The sequence below is a fragment of the Lepidochelys kempii genome, chromosome 12, assembly GCF_965140285.1.
Source record: "Lepidochelys kempii isolate rLepKem1 chromosome 12, rLepKem1.hap1, whole genome shotgun sequence".
Classification (NCBI taxonomy): Eukaryota; Metazoa; Chordata; order Testudines; family Cheloniidae; genus Lepidochelys; species Lepidochelys kempii.
This window is the reverse complement of record NC_136391.1, coordinates 30,838,618-30,861,530: the sequence shown is the minus strand read 5'-3', so window position 1 is coordinate 30,861,530 and position 22,913 is coordinate 30,838,618. Positions and strand designations below refer to the sequence as shown.

The window sequence follows — 22,913 nt, the reverse complement described above, 5'->3', positions numbered from 1 at the left end:
AAGGTTAGTTAAAATTTAAAGTGCTGGGGACAGTTCTGAAAGGTTTATATCTTGTCGGATGAAGTCGGCGAACACAACCGTCATTCCAATTTCACTGAAATTCCTCCTCCTTTCGAAATGGTCCTTCATATTAACAATGTGTCACCAGCAACAGTTCTGCTGTTTCTCTTCCACTGCTGTAAAGGTGCCTACTTTTTAAACATACAACTTCTGCATAAGATTAGTTGGCACAAGACTTTAGCACTTTACAGTATACACTCGATTACAAAAAAAAAAATAGTTACAGAACTGAAGGGGTAGAGCACCGAGGTCCCTCCTGCCAGTTACTGAAGATGCTTTTACTGTATTTTATAGCATTTAACCAGCACGTCACTTCAGCTCTCTGCAAATGAGCACCGCCACCGGAATTAAGAGCTTCTTAAACGGTAAAGGCCCAATCCTGTTTCCTGTGAAGTCAATAGGAATTTAGCTATTGATTTCAGTGGGAAGTAGGAACAGGCCTTTCAACTGCTGTGCTAAATGACGGGTTTTTTTCAACGTAGAGAACATTTTTAGAAACCTTTATCAATGAGGGTTTCCATTAGAAGCCTGGATTTGTCATATCCTCAGGCAATGAAGAGACCCATTAAATTCCAGTTTGGCTATGCCAGAGATGAAAGGCTGAGTTCAGTTGCCGACTAATGATCATGGGCCGAATCCTGGACACATTAATCCTGCACAGCATGGAGTCCCAATGACTTCACTGGCGTTGCATAGAAATGGAGTCCACTTATGGGGAGTGGTGTACAAGATTTGGGCTTTAACTTTTGGCCTTTTTGACCCTGCACACAGGGATGCCAGGTTGTAAAATATGTCTAAAAATTACAAAGACTTGTTTTAATTAGAGGATGGTTCTACCAGATTGAGCATGATTTACCCTGTTCATATCATGCCCTTGATCATGACTTTTAAAGGAGACCCAGTATAATCAGTCAGGCATAATGGTATTCAAGCAAACAGTCATATCCTATAGCTGTCTGATTTCCATTTCAAAAGGATTAGAGAAGTTTAGACCAAAAAATGCAGACAAAAATCTAATCCAAAGCAGAATCTCATCATACTAGTTCTATACACTGGATTATTTTTCCTCAGCTTTATACAGAGTCTAACTCTTTTTTTATTGTTTTTAAAAAACGCCATTAAGAATGCTAGATCTGCACATCTGAAAGCACACGTTTCAAACGATGAAATCATTGTTTAAAGGAAAAAGGTAGTTGAAAAGCTGTGATTCCTTGAAGGAAAAAATAGTTCTAAGTAATAGTAGCCTCATTCTTAATGAGACCCTATTAGAAACCAAATGGACCATGGTCTGTCATGTGACTGAGCACTGTTCACAAAGCTGGTGTGGAAGAACAATAATGCTGCCTAATACAGCTCTCTTTATGCAATGTCTACTTAAAAGAGAAAAAAATACAAGGATCAAAAAAGGGGGCGGGACTATTTCATTACATTGACAAAACATGTTGCTGAGATAAGAACGATAAAATCATTGACACATGCCCAGCAGCCCTACTTCAGGAGATTCATACCTCCATGTTGCATTGGTTCAGCAGGATTTTCACGTAAATCAAGAAAATACTGTGGGAAATTAAAACAGAAGGTTTCAGCTAAGAGAGGTGTTTAACATAAATGATGGAAAACAGAGTGGGATGCCGTACATTTTACACATAATACAATGCTTTAAAATACCTGGTGCCAGCTATGGGATGAGATCAGATGAGATCCCTGTTATTTGTCATTTAACAGTGTACAACTAGGGGTGAAATTCACCCTTCCCTGCATGAAGGGTGAGTAAATTATTATTAGTCTTACTGCAGTGCTTAGAGGCTCAAAGCAGAACGAGGGCTCCGTTATTTTAGTCATTGTATAAGCACAGCATAAGAGAGACAGTCCCTGAATTTACAATCTAATTTAAGTCAAGACCCAACAACTGAGACTAAGCAACAGCGGGAATGTACAGGGGAGGGCAGAGGAGGGTAACAGTGATAGGAAATATAGTTACGCAGATGGACTATGCGTAAAATTAGCAGATTTCTAGTCCAATTATTTTGACTCTTTTAACGTATAAATAAAAAGGGAATATAAATTATCTCAGCCATGTCTGCTGGCTTCCTGCCTCGTCATTACCAGTTGGCAGCATATCATAAGCATCCTGGCAGAAGTGAGTCTTTAAGAGGAATTTGGAGGAGGTGGCAGTAGTAGCTTTATGGATTAGTTCCGGCGGGGCATTTTCATGCATAAGGGGCAGTAAGGAAGGAAGCACAAACTTACCTGTAGGAGGAACAGACGTGTGGGTAATGGAGGCTGTCACCACTGGCAGAGTAGGAGGCAGCAGGGCAGTATGATTACATGGGTAGGTAATGAAAGAATGGCCAAACTGTGAAGATTGCTCTGCCCACTGCCTCCACAACGCTATTATATCCCAGAAGGTCCCACATGAGACCACCAGGCACATCAATGAATTTCACCCCTGAGAATTGATATGCAGTGTGTCTTATTGTTTTCTATAACAGGAATTACAGCTCAGTAAGAATGCAGTCTCATTTATAGCATTCGTTACACTCGGTGCCAAGCTCAGAATCAGAAAAATCTTGAAGGCCTGTGATCATGTTATTAACTAACTTTGGCGAGCTGGACCAAGGGGAAAACTAAAATGCAAGCTTCTGGAATGCAACAATGATAATTAACAACAGTTCACACTCGTATAAGGTTTTTCAGCTTCAAGGTGCTGGGCAAACATTGAAGTCAGTTTGCTTTGCAATAGAGCTTTCAGAACAGGAAACCAGAGGATACATTAAAACTTATTTCGACTTCTGCATGTTAAAAGGATACTTGCCCCGAAGTGCCAATCTGGGCAGATCTTTAAGCACAATATAGCAGCCTAAAATCTTTTTAAAAGGAATTTCTAGAAATGGGATAAACTGATTAAAAATAAAAAGACTCTCGATGCACTAAAAAGCAAGAAGTAATAGAATTTTTCCCCACTAAGGAAGAATCCAGTGAGACGTTGTTGAACAGAATGTATACATGAGGGTTTGGATAAGCTGGGGAACTTTTTCCATGAATTTAAATGTCGCTCTTGGGAATTTGATCTCATTATGATTAAATTAGTTCTTCACTAATCAAGGTTCAGATAAGTGTGGTTTTATCTTAGCTTACTAGACAAGAAAATTGTTCTTGTAGGAAGTGTCTGCTGCTAGTTAATGGCCCAGTTCTGTCCCTTCACTCCCTAGTTATTGGATAGTTTCTTACCCTGCATTGTCAATGGAGCTACCTGCAGAGTAAGGGCTTGTCTATGCTGTGAGTTAGTGTGTGGGAACCCAGGGTATAAATCTATGTTTCACACAGGAATACGGCAAAGCCCACTGTAGAACTTCTGGTGCACTGTAGGAGGGTCCACAAGCCCAATCAGTGTGCAGCAGATTAGTGCACTGTAGAATCCTGCCCTGGCTTGTTGATCACTGACTCACTGGGTAGTTAAACTTTCAGATACTACTCAAAGGGAGCAAGGGTGGCAGAATCTGGCCTTAAATCCTTTCTTCTCCAGTCCTAGTCAAATGCTGGGTCCTTGATCACACTACGAGATAAAGGAAATGTTACCTCAAATCCTGCCACACTGTCCCCCAGAGCTTCTATGATCCCAGAGCACTCAAATCCAGGAACGAGCGGTGTCTTGGGAGGATTGTCGATATTCCCCTGCCGCACCATCAGATCAATGAAGTTTAAACCACTGTAAACACAAGAAAAAAACAAAATCAAAACACTAACATGGGGCTAGGAGAGGGAGAAACTCAGCCAGGACAATGAAAGATGCTGAAGGCTTCCATTGTTTTTAATGCTGCATTGTTCTCCTGCACCTGGGTGGGCAGGTGTGGAGCAGGTGGGCAGAGGGAATTCACATCTTCTCTCATGGAACAACTTGGCTCTAAGTCAGCTGTCTTGGAGGTAGGGCTACTAGATCTGTGATTACACTGAGCTCCTATGCTTAGAGGTTGCACTGGAGTCATAACTACTATTTCAGACCAGAGATCACTACCACCTGGATCTGAGTCAGATCAGTAAGCTAACGATGAAAGGCTCCTTCTCTTTACTAACCCCCTGAGATACCTCATGACCCTATACAAGACATTTTGAATTCTTGTGAAATGTGCATAGATCTTTCAGTATTAAAAATATGTAGCTCTGTGAAAAGCAGACTACTTCTGTAAATGAGGATGGTTAGGCTATTCAAGGTACATAAAGCACGTGCAGGGTTGGCCTGGTTAGGTCTCAGCATTACTGTTGTACATCTGTGTGTGAACCAAGGGACATGTCTACCTAAACATTTACTGTGGGGCATGCTGGAGGGTAAATCTATATCACGTCAACATGCCGCACCTTAACTGTCCATATGGATCCTGCTGATGAGCACTAAAAGTTCCCTAGTATGCATTGATAAACTGAGGTTTATTTCAGAGAAAGGACAATGCAGTGATTGGAGATATTCTTTAGGGACTTCAAAAATGCAAACAGTGAAGTGATATTTGTTAGGAGTTTGTATATAATCCACTGTTACATGCTATAGATATTTTGGGCCAGATGCAACCCTGGTGTAACTGCACTTAAATTACTGGTGTTACACCAGGGAGGAATCTGCTGTTATCTCAGCAAGGAACAAAATAGTTAGTGAGAATTTATTAAACATCAAATGGGATGTTATCATCAATAAACTACTATAGATGCTCTTGCACCTTATCATTTTTAAACAGTCTTTGCAAAAAGATAGATTTAGGTCTTTGAAATCTTATGTAGGTGGCTGCTCAAAAGAATCATTGATGACCTTTCCTTGTATGCTCACTTTTGTGAAAATCATGAGGCCTCCTTACCTTGTCTTTGTGTCTCATCTCATTTTATTAAAATAAAATACCTTAAAAAAAAAAACAGGGGAGAAAAAGTATTTTGTTTACCCAGTGCCCCATTGTATAGATTCCAGACCCATCAAACACCATGCACACATTTTGAAGACTCCTTACATTCATAAACTAGCTAGAATATACTACAGCCCCAGTCTATTGTTTCAGAGCACAGCCCCGTAATTACTGCCAGCCAGAAGAGATGTATACTGAGGCCCTGTATTCTGCAAAGCTATGCACATGAGTCATCTCTCACACGCACATAAAGCCATTGACTGGTCACATACAAAGTCACTCATGCGTAAGTGTTTGCAAGATCAGGGTTTTCATCTGGGTACTAACAAAGACATGGACAAACCTGATAAACTTAAAACAGGATAAAGACAAAGTGACACCATGAAACCAAGACAATTCATGGTGAGATCTAGGTCACTGGAAACTTCAGTGGAAATTCCACCTAACGTAAACATTGCAGGCAATTGTGGATAAAATTTTAAAAGTGCTCTCAACCCACCTTTGATTCGTGCATGAGAAAGATTATGGGCCACTTTTGGAAAATATGACTTTGAAAACCAAAGTTGCAGAATTAACATGTGTGTCTCCTGACTGACAAAATCATAGGGATGTCATTTTCATGACATTTCAATGGGAAGTTTTTTTTATCCCAACTGTGCCCATCTCCTCTCCTGGACCGCCATGGGAAGCATTATTATAACCTTTCTACAGAAGGGTTAATGAAGCTAATCAGCTTGCTCAAGGTTACATATGAAACCCACAGCAGAACATGGAACTGAATGTTGGTCCTACGATCCCCTAAGCCAGTACCCAAACCACTGGGCCATCTGTCCTCCCTGAAGATATCCCAGGGGAAAGATAAAAAGACACTTGTACACAGTGACTGCACTAAGCCTACAGTGAGAATGGTTAGCAGGGGTACAGCACATTGCAGGTTCAAGACTTGAAAATGATTATGGAAAGGCTGCATCTGATCAGAAAACTATCAAGGCAATTCATATTCTGTAATGTTATGTATAGGGTAGGAAAATTCTGAATGATAAAGAGCTTTTGGGACTAATTAAGAGAAAGACACTCACAATGATCACCATTTTAAAAACAATTTACACACCTGGAAGGCAACATTTCTCACAAATGTTGACTTCATTGGGGATCATTGTCTAGAGCTTTCAACAATTCGAGTTCTTTACAAAAGTTATTTAATTAACCTTTCTTATGTTCTCCCATTAAGTAACTGGGGGTGGAGTTGTAATGTAAGAGCAAGCCGAGGAATTGGGGTTGTGACATTAGAGCAGGCAGGGGGCACACAGACAGACCTGGCTATGACTGTGGCTATTTGAGAAAGACATATGATTTTATGTACATATCATCACACCTCAATGCACCAACCCGTATGCACCTACTCATTCTGATGGAATTACTTGGCAGACATATTTTTTGAATGGGCATGTTTTCAATTATGAACCTGACTACATAACTCTAGCAAACCAATTCCTTGCCTTTTGTCTTTATCCCCAGGAAACAGCAGCAGCATTAATACAAAAGTTCATATCTATTAAAATTAACTGGTTACTAGAACAGGACTGGGAAGGAACACAAAGGTGTAGAGTTTAAAAAAAAATTAAGGCTATCAATCACAGTTAACTCGAGTGATTAATGCAAAACAAATTAACTAGATTAAAAATATTTGTGATTTATTGTTTAACAATACAATTAAAACTGAAATTATACAATACCGACTTAAATTTATTATCAGTATTTTGGTATGTTTTTCTACATCTTCAAAAATATTTGAGTTACAACAGAGAATACAAAGTATACAGTGCTCACTTTATATTATTTTGTATTACAAATATTTGCACTGTAAAGAAACAAAAGAAATATATTTTTCAATTCACCTCATAGAAGTACTGTAGTGCAATTTCTTTATCATGAAAATGCACCTTACAAATGTAGAATTTGTATTTTTTTACATAACTGCACTCAAAAACAAAACAATGTAAAACTTTAGACCCTACAAGTCCACTTAGTCCTACTTCTTGTTCAGCCAATTGCAGAGACAAACAAGTTTGTTTACATTTACAGGAGATAATGCTGCCCGCTTATTTACCATGTCACCTGAAAGTGAGAACAGGCATTCACACGGCACTGTTGTAGCTGGCATTGCAAGCTATTTATGTGCCAGATGTGCTAAACATTCATATACCCCTTCGTGCTTCGACTTGTAGGTCTTTTTTAAAAATCTTTTCTATAGTGCAAACATTTGTAATAAAAAATAATAGAAAATGAGCACCGTACACTTTGTATTCTGTGTTGTAACTGAAATCAATATATTTGAAAATGTAGAACATCCAAAAATATTTAAATTGGTATTCTATTATTGTTTAACAGAACAGTTAATGACAACTATTATTTTTAATTGTTTGACAGCCCTAAAATAATTGTGGTATTGGGGTATATAATGACAGATTTTGAATTTAATTTAATTAATAGCTGAGCAATCAAGTTTGATTTTGGCCCTGATATTTAAATACTTCAGTCACACACTATCTGGCGTCTTTCCCCCCATCACATTTTTATTCTCCTGTATATGACTTGTTCATGTATATTTTTGAATGTTCTTGGTACTGTGTCAGGAGAAGTACTTTGGCTTATCTGTCATTTATCCAAAAGGGCATGTATAATATATGTCCAAATAGTGGCATCTGGGCAAAGTTTCATTTCTCTGACTCAATCCTGGCCTGATTTGAAATTCCATTTTCTATTTCCATTTCATAAGGCCACATGTACAATCCTCATCAACATCAATGAGGTAACTCAGAGAAGAACAGGGCTCGATGAGACAAGCAAACTCATTTTTAATCTTTAAATAAGCTTAAGATAAATTTGAATGTGAGAATCCAGAGGTAAATTGCTAGTCTATTAATTATCTGTGCAACATTAGGGCTCATGGAATCCCTCATCAAAATTCCTTATGCCTGCTCTAATTTGAAAGGGACAGGTTGGCTTCATTGTCTGGCACTAGAGAACAGCCTCCTCAGTCTTTTCTCTACAAACCTCTGATATTTGAAAGCAGTGGCCTCCATTTTATTAGACGTGGATGCTTTTGCTGTAATTTGGACAGTGGCTAAAGGGCATTCTAAGAATAATCACACAAATATATAATCACTTTCCCTCTATGAACAATGGGATACTAATACTGTTCTATATTACTACTTGTATGACAATCCCTGCTTATGATATATGTAGGAAGGAGAGGTGGTCTTGCATAGGGGTCAGCGGAGGTGTTGCTTTAGAGCTACGAAGTTCAGATCCAACCATCCTCAAAGGTTGGGGAATGCAGAAAACTGTTTTTTTAGCATTTAGGAGCTGACCATAGGGTGAAATCTCTTTGGTTAAAAACCTCAGGTAAAAGGAATATTAGCATAATTGTAGAGGATATTACAGGAGATTGAAGACACTTCAAGTCTGCAGGGACAATTCATTATGGGCAATTTCAATTTCCCCAGTGAACTACCTGAATGGCACTCTGGGGACATGGTTTGAAGATGAACTATTGATAAATAAGCGATTGCTTTACAGAATAGCTTGTTTTGGTGTCCTGATGGAAGGACAGGATTCCTGACTTTGGCTTAAGAAAGATGCAGTAGTTAATTGAGGCGGACTGTAGGTAATGCAGTGGGAAAGTGATCGGCACATAGTTCAGTTCTGTTCTAACTGTAGTTTTCATTTTAAGTAAAAGTTTGGATGCAATTGGAATCTGAGGAGGAAGGCACAGAATGACTCAGGTAACTAATCCCCAAGGATAGAGCATTCAGGCAAGGGTTCTGCTGGACTAGCCTGTGAAATAGCAGTGATATTAACAAGAATGTCAAATAAGCTGAACTTCATGGGCTAAATCACCCCCTTCTTGATTGTTCCATCATTGGGCATGGGTTTGCCCACCACAGAGTCAGTGATGTATCTGAATTCCGAACCCAGGGCCACTGCAACTACTCTGAGGTTCCACCTTCATCTACTATATGGGAGTGTGGCATTTGTTGGCTCCCTAACATGGGGAGTTTTGTGTCTGTATTACTTTTCCCTGATAATCTCTGCAGGTCTGGGGGTGGAGACATAATTTGTTTTCTTTACCCTTCCCCATCCAGTGCAGGGCTGCCCACTCCAGGTCTCTGAATCGCCCAGTCCCTGGCCCCTATCTAAACACAATGCCAATGCTGCAGAGTGCCCTCTATGTCCCAAGTTGGGCTGGTACTATCTTATGGATCTGATTTTCTTGCTTTCTCTGGTGTAACTCGGGATTAACCCCATTGAAGTCATTGGGTTTATATCAGTGCAAGTAAGGAGACAGAGAGGCCCTGTGGTCCAGATCCTCAAAGATATGTAGGTTCCTAACTTACACTGAAATCAGTTGACATTAGTAGCCTAAATACCTTTGAGGACCTGGACCCATATTCCTCCTCCCTTTGCCTGCATTATCTAAAACAGTGGTGGGCAACCTCCGGCCCGTCAGGTTACGCTGGCAAGCCGCGAGACAGCATTTACATTGACTGTCCACAGGCTTGGATGCCCACAGATCCCAGTGGCTGTGGTTCACTGTTCCGGGCCAATGGGAGCTGCGGGAAGCGGCATAGGCAGCCGGGACATACTGGCTGCCACTTCCCACAGCTCCCATTGGCCGGGAACAGCGAGCCGTGGCCACTGGGAGCTGCGGGCAGCCATGCCTTCCGACGGTCAATGTAAACACTCTCTCGCAGCCCACCAACAGACTACCCTGATGGGCCGCGTACGCAGGTTGCCCACCACTGATCTAAAATGACTCCGGCATGCTCAACTTCTTTTTTTAAGAGGAGAGCTCATACTTTCCTTTTATTTAGAGAAACACATGAAATATGAATAAGACTAATCTTTAAGGGTACATTTGACACCATGTGCTACTCTGTTAAACATGGGGTTTCTTTTACTTGCTTCTAATTTAGGAGACAGCTCTGTTCTTCCACAAATGCCAAGGCGGCAAAAAGGGTCACCTCTGCCTCCCATCTACACATATGCATCATGAGGAGTAGCAGTAACAGCTACCATGTCAAGATGAAAAATAAATAAAGGGAGGCAATTATAGGAGATCATTACCCGTCTTCTGCTCACTGCTGTATTTGGAGTAGGTTTGTTCTAGCTGTTTATCTGATCTTGAAAACAGTATGAACTCAGGCATTTTGTTAAACCCAGACAAAATAAACAAGTAAATATAGCCGTGCCGAGCTGCTCCATCATTACCAATCAAGAAATAATTATAGGGAATATGCAAAAGCTGTGATTCAGCTTGGGCTCTGACTATTGCTCCATCTCTTAGTCACTGAATGAGGCTAACGTATGACTCATCACAAATGAAAGAAACTTTCAGGCAAATCATTGATATTTCAGGACTTCAAAGAAAAAAGTTATTCATCTGGTTTCGAGCTAATAGCAACTCTACAGTGGGTCCCAAGTTTCTCCTATTTATAGTATTCTGAAACAGGAAGGTAAAATTTAACTGTTTTGATTGCTGCAACGAGTATGTACAGACTGTACAGGTACCTGTGCCTTTTCTTGTGTTTTCTAACTAGTATTTAGCAAAAGCTGTATGGTTGGTTTGATTCTCCCTCCCTTCCCCACAAATCTCATCTATAAAATCCCTTTTGCTTGAGGCAGCTATCTTTACATTGACATCATGAAATGTATTACTCAGAGTAGGCAATGCTAGAGAAGTTTCAGAGTAAAAAGAAAAGGAGTACTTGTGGCACCTTAGAGACTAACCAATTTATTTGAGCATGAGCTTTCGTGAGCTACAGCTCACTTCACCGGATGCATGCCGTGGAAACTGCAGCAGACTTTATTTATACACAGAGAATATGAAAAAAATACCTCCTCCCACCCCACTATCCTGCTGGTAATAGCTTATCTAAAGTGATCATCAGGTGGGCCATTTCCAGCACAAATCCAGGTTTTCTCACCCTCCACCCCCACACACAAATTCACTCTCCTGCTGGTGATAGCCCATCCAAAGTGACAACTCTTTACACAATGTGCATGATAATAAAGTTGGGCCATTTCCAAGTTCATTCTAGATGCATGCTGCATCTTATATTAGAAAGAGCTTGCTACACTGGCCACAACAGGCATTTTCATCATTTCCTCAACCAATCTCCCAACCAAACCCATGCAGCCAGCACCATTTCTACTCCCTGTTCTCTCTTTACCAGCTACAAACACAAGGGTCAATGACCTAATCCCTTCCCACTAATTGCTCAAAACAAGCTTTGGCCACTTGATCTCACTCCCTCTACCCGCTTCCAGCTGGGAACAGACATTGGCTATGGTAGGCTACATGGCCTTTTACCAATCTGCACGTTCCTCCACCTTGAGCTGTGCTACAGCTTCAAAAATATATAGCATAATAAGTGATCCAAGCGTAACTACAAAGTAGTCATTTAGTTGAGTGGTTCCACTGATACAAAAACAATGGGTGTACACCTCCAACAGTTTATTAACAGTAACAAAGCCCCTGGAGCCTATTGAAAAGATAAGTATTATTTTACAGTGAAGTATTCACTACACAGGTAACTACTTTTATTTGTAACACCTAGAGGTCTGCAGTCTTGATGAAGAGGAAATTCATGTGCCGACATGGAAGTAAGTCCCGTCAATCACTTATGCATTTTAAAAGGAACACAGACACACACCTCATTCAAAATGACAAATGTTAACTTTTAAATATTTAATGATTGAAAAAAGCCAGTGAAAAGACATTACAGCTCTGATCAATATAAACCACCAAGCAAGTTTCACTATATTCAATATATAGTCAACATGGACTTGTTGTCATTTATTTCCCATAGTGCCCGTAATCTGCAAGACACTTTAAAAAAAAAAAAAAGAAAAAGAAAAGGGAGGCAAAATCTCCTCCTGCATCTATATTAATCATTCAGGTTGCTGGATAGCTGTCCATAATTCACTGATGCAAGTGAGGGGGAAAATAAACTCTCATCAGTAACAGACCAGCTGATTCACAAAATTATAATATGGAAAAGCTAGTGTCTGTCTGACTGAGGTCTACAGTCAGTGTGTCTGTTTTGCAAACCTATCAGAACACAGAGGGTTCAGTGATACCCTTTGGATACACTAATAAAACAAAGTCATTACCATAAACCAGTGTCACTTTCAGTGTCGATTGTTTCTAAAATAAACAGCTCAGCCATCACCTTCACATTTATTTTCCACAAATGCCAGAGCATTTAGATAGCAGCAGATTACCACTGTGTGATTACAGTGCTCTACTCCTCTGACTGCATGCACAGAGGACCTAATTCCCAATGACATCTGGTTTTCTGCATAACAAAGGCCAAAGAATTTTTCGCAGACTAGAAGATCATAGTGGTCCCTTCTGGCCTGAAAAATCTGTGACTGCAAAGGAAGTTCTGTGCACAGACATATTCTAGGTTTTGGCCTCTATTAATTATAAATATGAGACTTAAGAACAGAAAAATCCAGTTTAGATTGTCTGAAAGACTGTTCTTAACAGGAAGGTTTGGACCAAACATTTCTAGATCCTGACTGGTCACTAACCACCCACCAATTCCTCACAAGAACTTTGGGGCTGGTGCAGAGTTGTCTTGATCTGCTGCCAGTGCTCAAAGAGAAGTTTGAAAAAAAAAATGACAATGATAGTGTCTAGTGAGGGAAAATAATGGCAAGTAGCAAAAGGAAAGGTCATGCTGATCAGCAGTATAGCAACCAATCAGAGGCACACCAACATTTCTCAGATAAAAAAAAACAACCCCCCAAACGTAGCTGGTCAAATATCTCTAATTCTTCCAATCAGCTCTGAGAAACTCAAACATTAAAAGCAATACTATTCTCTTTTTTGGCATTAGAAGTGAAACAACAACCGCTTGCACCACAAACACCCATGGCTTTCCCTTTATCCTTGGCTTGTCTAGAGAAAATATATTTTGATACAAACTGTTCTCAGTGTAGATTTGCTCTCTGGAGCTGTCAAATGAAAATAAAATGTAAGCTGCTGAAGTTAGAGAGAGATATGGGAAAGATGACCTGTAATGGGAGAGAGAAAAAATGCCAAAGCAGCTCAGAAGTGGGGTTGAGAGAAAATGGTGAATGAGGGAAGTTAATGAAATAATTAACCACCTTTTGACTTCAAATGGGGGAGAGACAAATCAAACAACCCCAGAGAGCTCCAATCTGCAATTTCTGACAAAGGGAAACTTAGGACAGCCTGCAAAATAGTAACACCTGAAGCTAAACTTTACAGATAAAGGGTCAGCACAAAAATCTGCTACACTAAACACTGCAAAGTCACAGGCCTGGGGGAGGGGTAACCAATTTAATAGCAAGCACCCTGGTGGATTACCATTTGCTGCCTGTCTTCTCTAACAGGAACTCAAAGGAGCAGAAAAAGGAGTGCTTCAAAATGCAGAAATCACTACCCAGAAACATACACAGACATGCATGTCAAGTTACAAGATGCTCTACTCCTAGAGGCTCCCTGAGACTGTCAGACCCAAGGGGAGGGAGAGGGATTGAGAATAAAAGTGGCTTTCAAGAACATATGGAAATGCCCATTGAACCCTGTTCCTGGGCAAGAGGGCTGTGTGGTTATTTACCTCTCTTTCCTCTTTGACCCCAGCCCCTTTCCCTTCCCCATGCATTGCAAGGAGAGCCTTCCCCCTCTCCTGCCTTCCTGAAACTGACACGGGCCCACACCCGCCCCAGACACAGGTGCAACCATCACGATCACAAGATGCTGCCGCGGGGGGATAGGGAGTGGGGGGTGCAGCTGCTGCCTACGGAGGGCGGGGAGGGATGGGGGAGAGGCAGAGAGAGGCGATACTGGACCAGGCTTTGACTCGGATTTTGAGCTCCCCTTCCTGAGGCTCCGGCATGACTTTCTTGGACACCCTGATCTTGTTGAGCCCCCCGAAGCCAGACAGCAGCACGGCTCGCATCTCCTTGGTGTCCCCTGCCCGCAGGCTGCCGCTGCCCTCGGCAGCTTCCTTGCCTCCCTCTTTCTCGATCATCTGCTCCGTCTCGTCCGCTTTCTCCGCGCCTTCCTTGGCCATGGCGGCGGGCTGCAAAGCTGCGGCGGCGGAGGGGGCTGCGCTCAGCCTTTGCCTCCTGTTGAATGTGGGTGATGCTGGGATGTGCAATGGCTGCAGCTGGTTGAACGGGGGCTCTGGTCCTTCCAGCCCTACCGCAATGCACAGAGTAGCTGCGCAGCACGAACCACCAGCCCCGCAGGTAGCCCCCGTGAGTGCCTATCCCAGTTAAATCTATGACGACGAGTTGATCTGGCGCCAGGTACCCGCGTACCTAGACAGCTCCCGGGCTGCAATAGTTTGACGTAGGCAGAAGGGGTTGGTGGGGGGCGGCAGGGAGATTGTTTGTCCGGAGATTCTCTACCCATTAGTAGGTGACCTCAGCCCAGGATATATGGGTTTACTGCGCATTTCTCGGACAGCCTGACAGCGGGCTATGTAGGGCTGGATGTGGGTAGGTGTGAGTCAGCTATCCCTCCCTACTGACCTGCCCAGAGAGCGCTAGGAGAGGGGCAGGGGCAGTATTCCCATAGGATTCCTCCCCTCAGATCATACTGAAATGAGAGTTGGGGGGAGAGATTATCCTGCCCCGTATTGTCATTCTGGTGGGTATAACACACTGCGCTCCCTTTCCTTAGTAAAGTGGTTTGCTTGCCTAAATACCTGAAAAAATAGAGGTCAAATACAGACCTAGATAAAATTAAGCATGTTACCCAAGGACAGCCCTTTGCAGTGAATACTGCCCACCAGTTAGCACTTTATGCTTTTGTGGCATTTCACTTACAGCTGCTCTTAATTCTGGAGGAGAATTTCCAAGCTGTGTAAACCCCATTTCACCTTCTAACACAGACCTGTGCATAAATATAGAAATAAAGAAACTCATCTAAGGAAAACACCTCAGACAAAAGAAACCACTTATAGTGGATCGGTGAGTTTTGCATGGTTTATATTAAAGCCCACCAGGCACAAGTGGAAAATTTTCAAAAATGCCAAAGTGACTTAGCAACCTGAGTCTCATTTTCAAAAGCAACTTAAGCACTTAGGCCAAGCTCCTCCAAGGGGTTTCCTCAATGGAAGTTAGGAGCCTAAATACTTTTGAGGATCTGGGCCTTAGGAGCCTAAGTCCCATTGACATTCAATGAGACTCAGGCTCTTACTGATTGTATCCAACATGAGAAGTCCACCACTCACACACTTAAAGTTATGTACATGTTTAAGTGCTTTCAGAGCCTAAAGCAACACCTCATACAGGTGAGCATACAACCCACTGATCATTGTAGATTTCCCCAATATATTGTAAATAGAAAAAACATCCATGTTTTAATACCAAAAGCTACCAATTTTGTTCAGTTAGCTTCAAAATGTCTCAATTCATACCAGTGATGGGGGTAGTACAGTGGTCATATTGTGGTACAAAGTTTGTCAGGACTCTGGCTTATGCATTCAAAGTACAGTCATATTCCTTAACTTCTCAAATGCACATCTATGTGTCTCTGACTGTATATTTAGCACACAGTATTTAAAGAATGCAAAACAGCTTTAAAAGATGCTAATATTCAAATTATAATTAATGTGTTGGTATAAGATATTGGCACTCATGTACTACAGCAATGAATGACAACATAAGACACTAGGTAGTCCTACTCCAGAGTTATTCTTTTCAGGAAATGAAGAGAGCATTGGTTAAGGCTGTGTTTCAAAAATCTCTGAAAGCAGGACAAACTCCTTTTTTCCACACTCCAGTAGATGGATTTTAGTCTTCAAATCCACCTCAATAACTCTTCAGAGGATACTTTTCAAATAAAATATTTACTAATGTTTGCCGAGGACCTATTTAAAAATGCTCCTTTTAGAAATTCTGATCTCAAAGTATGTTAGAAGTGGTGAATTAAGGTAGCTGTAATTGCAATTGATTATGAATTAATCCATTGTAATTGATGCAAATACAAACATTAACTAATGAATATACATGATAGGGGTACATGACAATGGTCCAGATCTTCAGAGGTATTTAGGCATCTAACTCCCTTTGACTGCAATAGGAATTAGATGCCTTAATACCTTGGAGGATCTGAGTCAATGTGATTATCAGGTCACAATGAGGCTTTGCTTACATGCCGGGAATATCATTGTATTGCATGCATAGCTTGCTCCTTTTTATCCATCATGCATTTCCCTTAAGGGGTATTTTGTAGAGACATTTTAAATGTAGCCATATTTTGCAAGTCAATTTAATGATATTCAGGCAAGTGTATCTTTATCCATGTACCCCAGAGACCAGGAAAGGGAACATTACCAAGGGATGACAAAGTGACATACCACAGGGGAGGAAATCTGCTCATCCTGAATATCAGCACTGGGAGGCATGTAACCATTTGAGAGGCCAAGAAGCTCCCCTCTCTCCATTCTGCTCCCTTGGTTATAATTTGAATACTTCCTTTTCTATGCTAGCTGTACTTGGCTGGATAGATGTTGCAAAATAGAATACCAAGTTCTGTTACTTTAGATTCGGCCATTGTAATGAATGACCAGGCAACTAACAGCTAAATAAAGAATATCATACATTATAGTCCAACCGATTCACCCAGCTGACATTTTAATACAATTTAACTCAAATGGTAAAGTGTAGGATGAGTGGAGAAAATAGAGCAGATGGTGTATATCAGCTCAGTGAAATCCAGTATTAATGGAGAGACTTTGGGGGCAGCTCCAGCTTCTTTGCATCACTTTGGTGGTCTAAAGCAGCCACACAGCAAATAGATCTGGCCCCTCTGGGGATTGCCCTTACCTGGAGGAATCCTCTGGTTGTGTAGGGCTGCAAAGCAACACTAACTTATGCTGGGGCCATGTTGGTCCCTGGTTTGCCTAGATAATGTAAGAACATAAAGCTTCCTTTTTGTCTTCTGTCAAGAGTAGCTTGTCCAGACTGTTGGGTCTAGCCCAGAGGTTCTCAAACTGTGGATTGAGACCCCAAAGTGGGTCACAACCCCATTTTAATGGAGTCACCAAGTCTGGCATTGGTCTGGGCCCCAGCAAGTCTGAAGCCCAAGCCCCCCCTGCCCAGGGCAGAAACCCTTGGGCTTCAGCTTTGGCTCCACCTCCTGGGTGGTGGGGCTCAAGTGGACTCAGTCGTTAGTCCTCCCTCCTGGGGTTGTGTCATAAATATAAAGGGAAGGGTAACCACCTTTCTGTATACAATGCTATAAAAACCCTCCTGGCCAGAGGCAAAACCCTTTCACCTGTAAAGGTTAAGAAGCTAAGATAACCTCACTGGCACCTGACTCAAAATGACCAATGAGGGGACAAGATACTTTCAAATCTGAAGGGTGGGGGGAACAAAGGGTTTGTCTGACTGTGTGATGCTTTTGCGCGGAACAGATCAGGAATGCAGACTTACAACTCCTGTTAAGTTAGTAAGTAATCTAGCTTGAAATGTGTTCGATTTCCTTTTGTTTAATGGCTGGTAAAATAAGCTGTGCTGGATGGAATGTATATTTCTGTTTTTGTGTCTTTTTGTAACTTAAGGTTTTCCCTAGAGGGATTTTCTATTTTGAATCTGATTACCCTGTAAGGTATTTACCATCCTGATGTTACAGAGGTGATTCTTTGACTTTTTCTTTAATTAAAATTCTTCTTTTAAGAACCTGATTGATTTTTCATTTTTCTTAAGATCCAAGGGTTTGGGTCTGTGTTCACCTGTACAAATTGGTGAGGATTCTTATCAAGCCTTCCCCAGGAAAAAGGGCGTAGGGCTTGGGGGGGATATTTTGGGGGAAGATGTCTCCAAGTGGGCTCTTTCCCTGTTTTTGTTTAAAATGCTTGGTGGTGGCAGCATATGGTTCAAGGACAAGGCAAAGTTTGTATCTTGTGGAAGTTTTTAACATAAGCTGGTAAGAATAAGCTTAGGGGGTCTTTCGTGCAGGTCCCCACATCTGTACCCTAGAGTTCATAGTGCGAAAGGAACCTTGACAGGTTGTGTAGTAATTTTTGTTGTCAGAAGGGGGTCATGATGCAATGAAGTTTGAGAACTGCTGGTCTAACCCAATCTTGTTTGCACCTCAAAACAGATTAAGGGCTATCTTATAGTATGGCCATTTTACAGCATCATAATGTTTGGCTTACGGTAGAACAAATGTTTTCCCCACATCAGTGGCGTAAATCTATGTGTTCTAAGGCTTAACATAATGTAAAGCTAAATAGATATTCTTGAATTATATGAAATGCTCTATTCTCTGTTACATGTTGATTCATAACCACTTTTGTAACAATATTAGATTGCATCATACATTGAGGTTTACGCTAGGAAGTGATACGAGTATTATTCTGACTATTTATTATATGTCTTATGTTAAGTGGCCTGTACTGCTCCGAGCCAGTTTACACTGGTTTCATATCGCTCTTGTGGAATGCCTATGCAAATCATCAAGAGCCTGATCCAAAGCCCATGAAAGTCAAAGGATATGTTTCCATTGACTTCAGTGGGCTTTGGATCAAGCCCTAAAGACACAGATATGTGAAGGTTTGGAACTGTACAAGAACTAGCATAGAAATTAGAAGGTGCCCAGAATTTTGTCCATAATTTAGCATTTATACAGATGCTACAGACATCCCCTAGAAAAATATCTGAAGTATCTGAATGGCACAGACACTTTGATAACATATTGGTGGACATGGTTTAAGAACCTGAACAGAACAGGCTGATTCTTTGATCACCACCTTAACCTACAAGTCAAGCCAATGATATATTTTCCACTGTCATTCCTTGTAACAGTGGTGCTTAAAAGGGGTACTTTCAGAAAAGTTTTAAAAATGTAATATATTATCTGTGGATAAATCCTGACCGTTTGTAGTCAACCATCTCTATGCTGTATTTATTCAGGACCATTTTCTGCTACTGTTATTCATAGTGTTCATACTCTGCAAGCAGTCCCGTTTAAATCCATTTGATAATTCAAGGGGCACAGTGCTATTCATCATAAATGTTATCCTGGGGCTTGGGTGCAGTTGATAGGCATTTCATTCAGTATACCTGTAAGAAGCAGTTAAGTTTCTTTCGGAGTAAGATAGCTGAAACGATAGGAGCCACCACCCAAAACACATGCAAGGCCATACACAAGGCCAGTCAGAATCTGAGCTAAGTGGGTGGAGGAGTTACATTGGGGGTTGAATGAAAATGCAGAGGGTTGGGTATTTTTTTAGTGGAGGGGGGTATGTGTCACTGGACGCAACCAGAAATACCATACAAGCAGCCAGAGAAAGTAGCAGAAAGGCAAAGGCTGCCAGAGAAGCTCTTGTAGTGTGACACAGAGAGAGCTTTTGGGTAAAGTGCTGTCTGGAAAAACAGGCTCGGAACAAAGAAACTGTTTCCTACTGTTTGATTCCTACTGTGTTCACAGAAACAGGACTGTGTGTACATTTTTTTTGTAAATAAACAGGACTGCACCAAAGAAATACCTACGTCCATCATCAATTTCTCCCCATGATGGAAACAACCTGCAAGACCCTGAATATTGGTCAACAGCTCAGGTCAAGAGGGGTAACATAAGGATGGCACAATCTGGCCTTAATCCCTTAATATAATGGGTGGAATGAGATCTCTTTAGTTCATGCCAATATCGTTTTCTTTGTTGCATCAATGAGTTAAATCTCATTTGCAGTCAAAGCACAGAGGATTTTTTATTTTAAGGAATTGTATGTTGCAAACTGTGGTAAATAATATAGCCATCTTCAGCAGACATAAATCCACTGTATGTTTAGGGGGCCTACTTTGTCTAAACCTTGGCAATTTTTAAAGTGAATGTTCTACCAAAATAGAACATTTTCCTTTATAATGTAGTTTTAAATAAACTGCCCAAAGCTTGGAGACACAGAAAAAATAACAAACCACACAATTCTCTTAGCTTTTCCATTTTATTTCTAAATGGGCCAATTCTTCATTCTACATCTTTTCTGTCCTATAAAATGTCCATTGTGAATGATGAAAATTGCATTTTACTTACAATGCAGTATGTGTCTGTGTAACACTTATTTTTGTCAATTATTATAACCCATTGTCCATAATTGCATCTCTTATCAGTGAAGCGATATCAGCAATTATTTCCCATCAGTATAACACATCAAAACAAAGGGAAGGCAAGAGAATATTTAACAGTAAAGTTTATCAGGTTTTGATATTGAGATCTTACATTTCATACATTGAATTACACTCAGAGGTTTTTTTATCTTAGCTGGGAGATTTTTCTCTTTAGCGTAAATGTGTATGAATTCTTGTATGAATCAGAGGTGCAATTAATCAATTCTCTGTTTGTAGTCACTGCAGAGAGCTATATTTTCTCCTTTAGTGTAAAAAAGCAGTTTAAAGCACCTCGGAGTCATTTGGAATAATGAAAATGTGTTGTATTTTAAATTAAGAAGGAAAAGAAACCAGAGCTTTCTTGCTGTGGATTTGGCAAGTCTAAGTGATGTCAGAATGACTCATCTGATTATTGTATTTTCTCAATAGTCTTGTACATAAGTTTTGCCCAGAGAACACAGTGATGTGTACAATTGAAATTAGATAGATCACTTTTAAAAAACACTTTTTTAAAAATATTTTGTAAGGATGCTTTTGTTTAAGGAGGTAAATTATTCCCTCCTACATATGTCTCTTCTGTTGCTTTTTATTCTTTACAATAGATCTACAATGGAGATGGCTGCTTCTATTTAGCAAAATATGACAGAACCAGGTATCATGGTGATGAAAATCATATAAGTACATGCATAGATAGAGCTAATCCCATTTTACCTGTCAACCTCTACTATCCAAAAGTGGGATATGCCTGTCTTTTATCCTTTGCACTGAAATATACCCATGAATCAAAATCTCATGCAGTTAAAAATATGCCACATCCTCCATTCTATTTGGCTAAATGGAATTACACTGTACAATTTTTTAAAAAACAGAACAGCTTATCATATCAAAACATCTTTACTTACATGCTGTTGCCTGATACCTGTACTTCTCTGATAACTCTGTGTTATACAGAGGAAACATACATGCACGCTTTACAAATATATGTTCACTAGCTGGATTAACCTCTGAGTGCATTTAGAAGGGTGCATCTAGACTGCATGCCGCTTTTGGCAGCGTGTCACATACAAACTCGTGCAACCCACCCCCTAAAATGGATACAAATAGTGGTGTAGTTTGTAAGGCCAGCCTTAGAGGAGTAAAGACACGCCTGAAGGGCTCTCTACTCACTGGGGCTATGCCTTCCTGTCTACGATGCTATTTTTTGCAGTGCGGCGTTCCACTGCTGGAGCCTTTCTGTGTCGCAGTGAAAGACTCCAGCATGGGGGAAGGCTCCAGCAGCATGGAAAGGCTCTGCCAGCTCCCCACTACTGGAGCCCTTCACCGTCACAGGGAAAGACTTGGGTACATCCTTGCTGCTGGAGCCCTGGGGAAGACTGTGGCAGCAGGGAAAGGCCCAAACTTTCCCTGCTGCCTCCCCCCTGCCCGAGCATTTTGCTGACACATACACATGTAGTGTGGATGTGATGTGCTTTTCACGGTGGTCGGTAGCTATCCATACACCATAAGCTACCACTAGTGGTGAGTAGTACAGACGTAGCCTAAAGGGCAGGAACAACAATTATAAGCAGATTCAGTCGTGACGATAAGGACGATGGGGAAATTGGCCTGAAAAGACATGGCATTGCTAATTTAGCCAAGCATGGTGAAATTTTGTTGAAACCCTTGAGCATCCTGTCTTTGCGATAGAGTCGCTGCATTGTCTGGGCCTAATCCCTTCATCTCTTTGTGCCTCTGTTCCCCCCGCCCCCCGTTTATCCTCAATGGGGATAAATGATGCCACACAGGTATGATATGAAAATTAGTTAGTGTTTATACTGTACTATGGATCTGGTGCTATCTGGGGGCTAAGTATTAACTACCTCTTTGAATTCCAAAGATTTTTGGAGTTCTTTCATATCTTGTTCTTCTAGGTATTCTGTAGCCATGTACCACTGGTTTTGCTACAGTCGCTGTGGATGTTGGTGTACTCTTCTTCACATCCAGATAGGAGCTAAGAAGGATTTTTGTTTAGGGGATTGGATTGCTCTGAGAACTGGTAATCCACTATGGAGTTTTTTTTACCTTTTGGCTGCTGGGTTAGCTCTCGCCAGACTAGTGAAAACAAAAGCGGTCAGAGTTTGATAACAAATGAGCTCAGTTTATGCCAGAGTGGACAGGGGCCTACATCACTTCTAAAATTGGCCTCCTTTTTAGTGGTTTCAGCAGTCTGGTAAGTTAATTGACGTGAACTAAAATTGAATGATTATGAACTATTCCTATACACAAAGGTGACCCCTTCAGGCTATGGTTAATACATGTTGGCAAGGAATCACATGGAAACTCGTATTATTACTACATGCCCTCTACCTGTTTATGATACTTCTTTGGACTGCCACTATACATTTTGGACTTTTAGGTGTTTTATACATTGCATCTCTGGCTATATTTCACCATACAGAAAAGTAATTGAAAACTGACATTGTCAGAAATGGAGCTAGTTTGCTGACAGCAATGCATACTGCACGCTGAAAGGAGAAGACTGTCACCTTTTCTGCCTCGCTGTCTTTAGGGATTAGGTGTGTTGAAGAGGTGATGGGTTTCGTTACCACGGCATGTTGACATCTGTACTAGCCAAATAAATGTCAGACAATCACTGAGTTGGCATTAGTCTAATTTTCACAGCATACACAGAGAAGTCAGATAAAAACAAAGTACTCTTGTTTGAAGGTTGCAATGTAACAGTACTTTATTTCTTAGAATTCAGAAGAATACCACACAAGAACCCAATCACAGAGAGAGACAATACAGGCTGCTCCCTAAGGCAGA

At 41.0% G+C, this 22,913-nt stretch overlaps 1 protein-coding gene across 1 annotated transcript in view; it reads right to left on the bottom strand.

Annotated features, from left to right (window-relative positions):
- Positions 1–14,292, bottom strand: part of VAT1L (vesicle amine transport 1 like) — a 90,371-nt gene extending 76,079 nt beyond the window's left edge. The window contains exons 1-2 of the mRNA XM_073307987.2: positions 13,836–14,292; positions 3,640–3,769 (exon numbers count right to left, since the gene is read on the bottom strand). Coding sequence (XP_073164088.1) covers positions 3,640–3,769; positions 13,836–14,059 — 354 coding nt within the window. The 5' untranslated portion in view covers positions 14,060–14,292. The remainder of the gene's footprint in view (positions 1–3,639; positions 3,770–13,835) is intronic.
- Positions 14,293–22,913: the final 8,621 nt, after the last annotated feature.